At 47.7% G+C, this 10,000-nt stretch overlaps 3 protein-coding genes across 3 annotated transcripts in view; 2 read left to right on the forward strand and 1 right to left on the reverse strand.

Moving 5' to 3' along the window:
* Window positions 1-449: 449 nt before the first annotated feature.
* LOC144514253 (GATOR2 complex protein WDR59-like) lies at window positions 450-3,861 on the forward strand. Its single transcript, XM_078245438.1, has 3 exons — window positions 450-604; window positions 1,128-1,270; window positions 3,241-3,861. The coding sequence occupies exons 1-3, from the start codon at window positions 465-467 to the stop codon at window positions 3,474-3,476; spliced, it is 519 nt and encodes a 172-aa protein (XP_078101564.1). The 5' UTR covers window positions 450-464; the 3' UTR covers window positions 3,477-3,861.
* The window catches only part of LOC144514251 (uncharacterized), a 15,317-nt gene continuing 9,172 nt past the window's right edge, over window positions 3,856-10,000 (reverse strand). Inside the window, exons 8-11 of the mRNA XM_078245436.1 lie at window positions 6,523-6,605; window positions 5,752-5,820; window positions 5,565-5,663; window positions 3,856-4,316 (exon numbers count right to left, since the gene is read on the reverse strand). Coding sequence (XP_078101562.1) covers window positions 4,191-4,316; window positions 5,565-5,663; window positions 5,752-5,820; window positions 6,523-6,605 — 377 coding nt within the window. The 3' untranslated portion in view covers window positions 3,856-4,190. The remainder of the gene's footprint in view (window positions 4,317-5,564; window positions 5,664-5,751; window positions 5,821-6,522; window positions 6,606-10,000) is intronic.
* On the forward strand, window positions 6,942-9,741 carry LOC144514252 (nuclear factor 7, brain-like). The gene has a single exon (XM_078245437.1). The coding sequence runs from the start codon at window positions 7,112-7,114 to the stop codon at window positions 8,537-8,539; it is 1,428 nt and encodes a 475-aa protein (XP_078101563.1). The 5' UTR covers window positions 6,942-7,111; the 3' UTR covers window positions 8,540-9,741.

Here is a 10,000-nt window from a genome sequence, read left to right on the forward strand (position 1 = left end):
CCCACACACAGGCCCCCCAGCCCCACACACAGGCCCCCCCCAGCCCCCACACACAGGCCCCCCCAGCCCCACACACAGGCCCCCAGCCCCACACACAGGCCCCCAGCCCCACACACAGGCCCCCCGCCCCACACACAGGCCCCCAGCCCCACACACAGGCCCCCCACCACACACAGGCCCCCAGCCCCACACACAGGCCCCCCGCGCCACACACAGGCCCCCAGCCCCACACACAGGCCCCCAGCCCCCCACACAGGCCCCCAGCCCCACACACAGGCCCCCAGCCCCACCCACAGGCCCCCAGCCCCACACACACAGGCCCCCAGCCCCCCACACACAGGCCCCCAGCCCCACACACAGGCCCCCAGCAAAGGTCAGCAGGTCCTGAGCAAACCTGCCATTTTTCAATAGTTTAGCCAGCGGTGTCTTTTTGCTGCCTTCCAGTTTCCTTTGAAACAAAATGCATGTTGTTCTTGTTTGCAGGTAGAGACTCTGAGCACGCCAACCCGTGGGGCGAGTCCTCCCCTGACGACTATCGCTATGGCAACCAGGGTTACAGCGATCCACGGGAAAGAGAGCGAGAACAGCACGACATGAACAAAAGGTGGCGTAAGCTTTAAAAGATACCTTTGTTTTGTTTCTCAACCTAGACTTAATTTTCCTAATTTCCATCTTTTAAGGAGTAACTTCTGGTATTCTGGACCTGAAGAGACTTCAGATACAGTATTAGGGGACCACTAAGGTCTATATAAAGAGACTTCAGATACAGTATTAGGGGACCACTAAGGTCTGTATAAAAGAGACTTCAGATACAGTATTAGGGGACCACTAAGGTCTATATAAAGAGACTTCAGATACAGTATTAGGGGACCACTAAGGTCTATATAAAGAGACTTCAGATACAGTATTAGGGGACCACTAAGGTCTATATAAAGAGACTTCAGATACAGTATTAGGGGACCACTAAGGTCTATATAAAGAGACTTCAGATACAGTATTAGGGGACCACTAAGGTCTATATAAAAGAGACTTCAGATACAGTATTAGGGGACCACTAAGGTCTATATAAAGAGACTTCAGATACAGTATTCAGTATTCATACATGTCATTTCCTGTCCCCCGTGCAGACTGCTGGACCCCGCCAACACGCTGCAGTTTGACGACTTTAAGAAGAGTTACGGGGAAATCCTGCACCGCTGGGGTCTGAGGGAGAAAAGAGCAGACGTGCTAAAGTTCGCCTCTTGCCCTCCTGAACCTCACAAAGGCATCGGTACGTTATCACCCACACACACACACACACACACACACACACAGACAGACACACCCACAGACACGTCTCACTATCTTTATGGGGACCCGTCATTGACATAACACATTCCCTAGCCCCTTACCCTAACCTTAACCATCACCACTAAATGCCTAACCTTAACCCTTACCCTCACCCTAACCAGAACCTCATTCTAACCCGAATCCTAAAACAGACCTTTAAATAGTTTGCCATGTCAACACCAAGGTTATTATAGTTTTGCATTTTTCATTAGTTTTTATTTTTATTTCATTTTGACTTTTAGTTTTCATTAGTTTTAGTCTTTTTTGTAATATTTGGGTTATTTGTCGGGGGATTCAAAAGTATTGTGTAATAATAACTCAACAAAAACATACATGTTTAGAAATATGTATTCACAATGTATTGAACAATAACACCAGTACATAACATGCAGCCTACATATGGTCATAAATATGTAAACAGTCTACACAAGACGCTGTATGTGCAACATGTGTTAATGACGTGTTCCAGGAAAAAACCCCTAAATAACCAACAGACTAAAGAAGACATCAACAGGTGTTTTGAACTTTGGTTTGAGTAAAGTGGCGATCGAGTCACACAGTTGTGTAGACATCCCAGAATAATCCACATATTAACCCACGCTTCCTCCCGCTTCTGGTGTTCCTGCGTATGTACTAACCAGCAGCTGTCAGGTCGCTGGTGAAAGCCCTCCTGTAGTGTTCTCTGTCCTGCTGTTGTCTCTGTCATGCTGCCTGGCCCTGTACCCATACATCCACTCCCTGTACCCGTACATCCACTCCCTGTACCCATACATCCACACCCTGTACCCATGCATCCACTCCCTGTATCCACGCCCTGTACCCATACATCCACTCCCTGTACCCGTACATCCACTCCCTGTATCCACGCCCTGTACCCGTACATCCACTCCCTGTATCCACGCCCTGTACCCGTACATCCACGCCCTGTGCCCATACATCCACGCCCTGTACCCATACATCCACTCCCTGTACCCATACATCCACTCCCTGTACCCATACATCCACTCCCTGTACCCATACATCCACTCCCTGTACCCATACATCCACGCCCTGTACCCATACATCCACGCCCTGTACCCATACATCCACTCCCTGTACCCATACATCCACGCCCTGTACCCATACATCCACTCCCTGTACCCATACACCCTGTGCCCATACATCCACTCCCTGTACCCATGCATCCACGCCCTGTACCCATGCATCCACTCCCTGTACCCATGCATCCACTCCCTGTGCCCATACATCCACGCCCTGTACCCATACATCCACGCCTTGTGCCCGTACATCCACGCCCTGTACCCATACATCCACGCCCTTCCACTGCGAGGCACTTTATCTGACACAGTCATCATCAGATAGGTCTCTGTCGCTTTCTTCTGACTTTCGGTACCACTATGATGCCAGGCGAGAGGGACGGACATGTTGTGTTCAATTTCACGTGGAATGTCGGGATTTCTGGGTTCCCAGTCGGAAACTATTGAGGATGAGATGTCGTCTACGGGAAATGTCGTGGTCGGAGAGATATAACGTTATTTTCTCTATGGAAGACATCGACAAAGACGAAAACTAAGGACATTACTCGATCATTTTATTTTAGTTAGTTTTGCAAACAGACATTACAGTTTTAGTTTATTCATAATTTTTTTTGTAATGCCTCGTTTTTATTTTTATTTCAGTTAACGACAATGTTTTTTCCCACCTAGTTTTAGTTATTTTGTTCGTTTTCGTTAACGATTATAACCTTGGTCAACACAGTTGATTGGAAGTTGTCTTGGTGCCAATCAGGTTAAAAAAGGCAATACATACACAGGAACATACAGTACATAAAAGACAATCATACATCAATCATCTGGATGTAGACACCGGTTGTGATTTTGCTGATACTAACCAGCTGCTGTCTCCCTGCAGAGTTCGGCGTGTACTGCTGTTACTGTCGCAGTCAAGCTCGTGGCACGCAGTGTGCCGTCTGTAAGCGGCTGACCTTCCAGTGCGCCATCTGTCACGTGGCCGTCCGAGGCTCCTCCAACTTCTGCCTGAGCTGCGGCCACGGAGGACACACCAGTCACATGATGGACTGGTTCCGGCAGCAGGACGAGTGTCCAGCCGGCTGCGGCTGCCACTGTCTGCTGCAGAGCACCTTCTGATGCCACGGACGCTCCGCAGAAACCAGCGTACCTCCTGGGAGAGACGGGCGGGGTGACGGGACGGATCTGAGCCTCTGACACACAGAGAATCAAACAGCTGATGGCGACGCTAGTCCGTCCAACAGAGGATATATCCTCCTGACAGAACCAGAGAAAACTGAACTGGACTCTCTCTGTTTTGGACACTTTGCTTAAATACCCTTTAAGGAGACATTTCTGTATCTTCCTGTCACTTGATGCTCACAGCGGCCTTACAGAGTCACAGGACTGTTATCAAATGTGAAGAATAACTTTCTGAATATTCTGTCTAGAAAATGAAGAATGTGTGAAACTCCAACAAATGTACTTAATGTGTAAAATAATAATTAAAGTATGTTTGAATTCAGTCAAAGTCTCTTTTTATACAAAAACTTAAAGGACCTTTAAACGCACAGTCTGTAGATTTTCTGCCTCTCAATCCAAACAATAAGAAAAGAAGCAGCTTTGCATCATGGGAGTTGTAGTCTTCACTGCAGTCAGCTTCTATGTTTGACATTTTGTGCTTTTTGGCTGAGTGTTTTTTTAATTTCTAGAAACATGACTATCTGTAAAATGTGTGGCAGTGTACAAACCCACAGGACACACGGAGACAGGAAGGTACTCTGAAGTTGAGGCCGTTTCCGGTTCCTACCGGCTGCTGCTGCGTGGCTGACCTCTGACCCCCGGGACAGGAAGTCACATGAGCGGCGGCGGCTGTGGGCGGTACCTGGAGGGCGATTTGAGTCGACAGAAGACGCAGCGATTCAGCAGCTCGGAGGTCTGCAGCCTGGACACTGGGAAGGCCTTTCCACACTCCTCACACTGGAAACACACAACAAGACACTGGGAAGGCCTTTCTACACTCCTCACACTGGAAACACACAACAAGACACTGGGAAGGCCTTTCACACTCCTCACACTGGAAACACACAACAAGTCACTGGGAAGGCCTTTCTACACTCCTCACACTGGAAACACACAACAAGACACTGGGAAGGCCTTTCTACACTCCTCACACTGGAAACACACAACAAGACACTGGGAAGGCCTTTCCACACTCCTCACACTGGAAACACACAACAAGACACTGGGAAGGCCTTTCCACACTCCATCCATCCATCTTCATCCGCTTATCCGGGGTCGGGTCGCGGGGGTAGCAGCTCCAGCAGGGGACCCCAAACTTCCCTTTCCCGGGCCACATTAACCAGCTCCGACTGGGGGATCCTGATGCATTCCCAGGCCAGGTTAGAGATATAATCCCTCCACCTAGTCCTGGGTCTTCCCCGAGGCCTCCTCCCAGCTGGACGTCCCTCCACCTAGTCCTGGGTATTCCCCGAGACCTCCTCCCAGCTGGACGTCCCTCCACCTAGTCCTGGGTCTTCCCCGAGGCCTCCTCCCAGCTGGACGTGCCTGGAACACCTCCCTAGGGAGGCGCCCAGGGGGCATCCTTACCAGATGCCCGAACCACCTCAACTGGCTCCTTTCGACGTGAAGGAGCAGCGGCTCTACTCCGAGCTCCTCACGGATAACTGAGCTTCTCACCCTATCTCTAAGGGAGACGCCAGCTACCCTCCTGAGGAAACCCATTTCGGCCGCTTGTACCCTGGATCTCGTTCTTTCGGTCATGACCCAGCCTTCATGACCATAGGTGAGGGTAGGAACAAAAACTGACCGGTAGATTGAGAGCTTTGCCTTCTGGCTCAGCTCTCTTTTCGTCCCTTTCCACACTCCTCACACTGGAAACACACAACAAGACATATTTCATACAGTCTGACTCAGTCCCTTTTTCTGTCTGTCTCTCCGTGTCTCCTCCCATTGTAGAAAGTGTAAAGGATCAACCAGCTGTGTGTTTAATGGTCTGATCCTCTCAGCTGGACTTGTAGTTGTTATATTGTTGGCTAGTTTACTTTAGAATAAAACATCAGGTTTATAAACTACATGTGTTTAGGGAAATGCAAACAACCCAGAGAGGTTTTGTTCTTCTATCCCAGAATGCATCTGTGCTGCAGCCAGACAATGCAAGACTACATTTCAACAGCAGAACAACAAAGGATGGCTTGTGTTTTTCACCTGGAGGATGTGGATTCCTGTTCCTTCTGTCCTCCTCTTCTCCAGGACTTGTGGGATTTCCTCCATGTTCTGGATGTTCCATAACCTCAGCGTCCTGTCCTACAGAGACACAGGACACTCAGTGGCTCATGTTATAATGCTTCCACATCAGCTGAGTTCAGTGTGAGAGACTAGAGAGGATTTATACCTTGGAGGCAGAGACCACCAACTTCCTGTCAGCACTGATTGACACATCTGTCACCCAATCACTGTGGCCCTGTGACACAGGAAGACAAAAAGCATTAAAGACGCCTTTTATTTCAGCAGAGAGAGAGAGTGTGTGTGTCTCTGTGTATGTGTGTGTGTGTGTGTGTGTGTCTGTGTGTGTCTCTGTGTATGTGTGTGTGTGTATGTGTGTGTGTCTCTCACCCTCAGGAAGATAGAGTGTGTGTGTCTGTGTGTGTCTCTGTGTATGTGTGTGTGTATGTGTGTCTCTGTGTATGTGTGTGTGTGTGTGTGTGTGTGTCTCTGTGTGTGTCTCTCTCCCTCAGGATGTGTGTGTGTGTATGTGTGTGTGTGTGTGTGTGTCTGTCTCTGTGTGTGTGTGTGTGTGTGTGAGTGTGTGTGTGTGTGTGTGTGTGTGTGTGTGTGTGTGTCTGTGTGTGTGTGTGTGTGTGTGTGTGTGTGTGTGTGTGTATGTGTCTCACCCTCAGGAAGATAGTGTGTGTGTGTGTCTGTGTGTGTGTGTCTGTCTCTGTGTGAGTGTCTGTGTGTGTCTCTGTGTGTGTGTGTGTGTGTGTGTCTGTCTGTGTGTGTGTGTGTGTGTGTCTGTCTGTCTGTCTGTCTGTGTGTGTGTGTGTGTGTGTGTGTGTGTGTGTGTGTGTGTGTGTGTGTGTCTGTCTGTGTGTGTGTGTGTGTGTGTGTGTCTGTCTCTCTGTGTGTGTGTCTGTCTCTGTGTGTGTGTGTGTGTGTGTCTCACCCTCAGGATGAGAGTCTGGCAGAGGGACGACATATCCCAGAGTGCAACAGTCCTGTCATAGGAGCCAGACACCAGCAGGCTGGCTGTGGAAACACGACAGGAAGATTTTTATCAGCCAAAAAACATAAAACAGAACTCAGAACTGGACTCTTTAGGTTCAGTGAGAGTCAGCCTGTTGAAATGGTCAGACCTCTGAAGACTATAACTCTACAGGCCTCTCCTTGTTTAAATTAACATTTCTATTCTTTATTATGTGAATCAAAACATGAGCTTTGTTACAGGCTGCATATTCTACATTTTAGTTTGAAATGGGTTCTTAATCAAGAGGAAAACATTCAACTCTGAATGACTTCCTCCATCTGCTGGTGACTAAATGACATCACAGCATTTCCTGCTGTTAATAATCCACCTCACCACAAGTCAGTGAAAATGAAAGTAGACTTTGACATTGCTGAACGGAGCTGAGACGCCATTACAGGGTGAGAGATCTCTGCTGGAAAACACACGACGGGAAGATTAGAAGCAGTCAAGAGAAGGGACAGTAACTCGGTGAGTCTTGTTTTTGAGAGACATTTAGACACAAAGACAGATGGCTGAGAAAACTGCTCTTTTTGAAAGTTACCTGAACTGCCATGTGTGTTCAGAGACTTTCAGAGATCCTGTGTCTCTGAGCTGCAACCACAGCTTCTGTTCAAGCTGCCTGCACTCATTCTGGGAACAAGCTAACAACAAAAACTGTCCCATTTGTAAAAGAAAGTCCTTAACGGATAAACCAGCAGTAAACTTTGCACTGAAGGAACTGGCTGACAATTTTGCTGGGAGACAGAAATCTGGATCATCTGAGACAGAAAAAGGAGAGAAGAAGGTGGAGGTGATGTGTGATAAACATCCAGAAGTCCCTTATTTGTTCTGTAAGGATGAAGATAGAGCTGTGTGTCCTGTCTGTGAGTTTTCTCTCCACCACGGTCACACGGTGGTTCCTGTAGAACAAGCAGTCAGAGATCTGAAGGAGCAGCTGAAATCTGACTTACAGTCTCTGCAGGACAAGAGAGACAAACACAGACGAGTGGAGGAAACATACGATGAAATAACTCAACACTCCAAGAAGCAGCTGCTGTCTACAGAGAGACAGATCAGAGCTGAGTTCAACAAGCTGCACCAGTTCCTGAAAGAGGAAGAGGAGTCCAGACTGGCAGCTCTGAGGGAGGAAGAGCAGCAGAGGGGGAAGACTGTCAGCAGAGAGATGAAGAGGATTCAGGAGCAGATCTCCTCTCTGTCAGACAGCATCTCTGCTGTGGAAGCAGACCTGCAGAAAGACAGCGTGCCGTTCCTCAGCAGTTATAAAGCCTCTCAGAGCAGAGCCAGAGTCCAGTGCTCGCTGTCAGATCCACAGCTGGTACCAGGAGTGCTGACAGATGTGGCCAAACATCTGGGCAACCTGTCCTTCAGAGTCTGGGAGAAGATGAAGAACATGGTCCACTTCTGTCCCGTCATTCTGGACCCAAACACTGCAAACCCCAGGCTCTGTCTGTCTGATGATCTGACCAGTGTGAGACGTGGAGACACAAAGCAGAAGCTTCCAGACAATCCAGAGAGACACAGCAGGTATCCCTCTGTTCTGGGCTCTGAGGGTTTCAGCTCAGGGAAACACAGCTGGGAGGTGGAGGTGGGAGATCATCCTGTCTGGAATGTGGGTTTAGCCAAAGAGTCAGCTGACAGGAAGGGAAAAAGATATGCTTTACCAGAACATGGAATCTGGAGTTTATTATATCGCAGTGGAGAATACACTGATGTATCTGGTAAGACGGTCACAGTGAAGAAGAGTCTCCAGAGGATCAGAGTCCAGCTGGACTATGAGGGGGGGGAGGTGTCCTTCTACAACTCTGAAGACAAGACTCACATCTCCACTCACAGAGACACTTTCACTGAGAAACTCTTCCCTTCGTTCGATATGGGAAAGGCTGGTGATGCTAAAACTGCAGAAATCAAAATCTGTCCAGCTGAGATTTCTCTGTGAGGTTCAGATGGGCTTATGATGATGTCATTTATACATATGTTTATTTGGTATTATTATTATTATTCTATTTTGTTCTGGAATATTGTAGTTGCTGTGTGTGTGTGTGTGTGTGTGTGTGTGTATGTGTGTCTCTGTGTGTGTGTGTGTGTGTGTGTGTGTGTCTCTGTGTGTGTGTATGTGTGTGTCTGTGTGTGTGTGTGTGTGTGTGTGTGTGTGTGTATATGTGTTTGTTTGTGTAAGTGTGTGTTTGTGTCTTTGTGTTTGTGTGTGTGTCTGTCTGTCTGTGTGTGTGTGTGTGTGTGTATGTGTGTGTGTAAGTGTGTGTTTGTCTCTTTGTGTTTGTATGTGTGTGTGTCTGTCTGTCTGTGTGTGTGTGTGTGTGTGTGTGTGTGTGTCTCTGTGTGTGTATATGTGTGTGTTTGTCTCTTTGTGTTCCTGCTATGTGTGTGTCTGTCTGTCGTGTGTGTGTGTGTGTGTGTGTGTATGTGTGTCTGTCTGTCTGTCTGTGTGTGTGTGTGTGTGTGTCTGTGTGTGTGTATATGTGTGTGTTTGTCTCTTTGTGTTCCTGCTATGTGTGTGTCGTCTGTCTGTCTGTGTGTGTGTGTGTGTGTGTGTGTGTGTGTGTGTCTGTCTGTGTGTGTGTGTGTGTGGTGATGATGGGGGGGAGTGTTCATGGTGTTCCTGATTTGTTATTTTGATATTGTTTACCTAATAAACTGTCAACATTCCCAGAATGCATCCCTCCTGAAGAGAATGAGCCTAAGTGTTTGGGAGGGGGGCCCAGAGTAGACTCTTAAAGGACAGAAAGGGGAGAGAGTGGAGAGAACATGTGACATGTGCATTAAGTCCCTTTATTTGACCTCGTCTCTCCGTCCTCATATGGTGGATTTTACTGGCTTTAATAGGATTCATTGTGATCAACAACAGTTGGGTTGGACTTAGTATTGTTATGGATTTGTAGCTCTGATTAGCATAACTGGTGTTGCTCCTATTAGTAATATCGGTGTAGACGTGTTAAGTTTTGGGTATGACTGTTGATGGGAATTGTTGATTTTGTTTAGATTTGCATAATTGTAATTATATAAGTGATTATTGGTGGTTTGTTTTTTATTGATGAGGATAAATGTTCTACTGTCAGTTTAATGTTCATTTAAGAAAAAGATCCAATGTTTGATGATAATAAAGAGGTGTGGTTTACTTTATAGGCTGCTTACCTGTTACTACACACACACACACACACACACACACACACACACACACACACACACAGCACATACACACACACACACACACACACACACACACACACACACACACACACACACACACACAGAGATACACACACACACACACACACACACACACACACACACACACACACACACACACACACAGACACACACACACACACACACACACACACACAGAGACACACAGACACACACACACACACACAGAGAG

Source organism: Sander vitreus, unplaced genomic scaffold, assembly GCF_031162955.1.
Source record: "Sander vitreus isolate 19-12246 unplaced genomic scaffold, sanVit1 ctg510_0, whole genome shotgun sequence".
Lineage (NCBI taxonomy): Eukaryota > Metazoa > Chordata > Actinopteri > Perciformes > Percidae > Sander > Sander vitreus.

Bases quoted from the DNA above. Each gene is read 5' to 3' on its own strand.
- LOC144514252 (XM_078245437.1), top strand. From the start codon at position 7,112: ATGGCTGAGAAAACTGCTCTTTTTGAAAGTTACCTGAACTGCCATGTG.
- LOC144514253 (XM_078245438.1), top strand. From the start codon at position 465: ATGTTGTTCTTGTTTGCAGGTAGAGACTCTGAGCACGCCAACCCGTGG. The intron at 605-1,127 runs GTGGCGTAAGCT...TCCCCCGTGCAG, and splicing joins CAGCACGACATGAACAAAAG to ACTGCTGGACCCCGCCAACA. The intron at 1,271-3,240 runs GTACGTTATCAC...GTCTCCCTGCAG, and splicing joins TGAACCTCACAAAGGCATCG to AGTTCGGCGTGTACTGCTGT.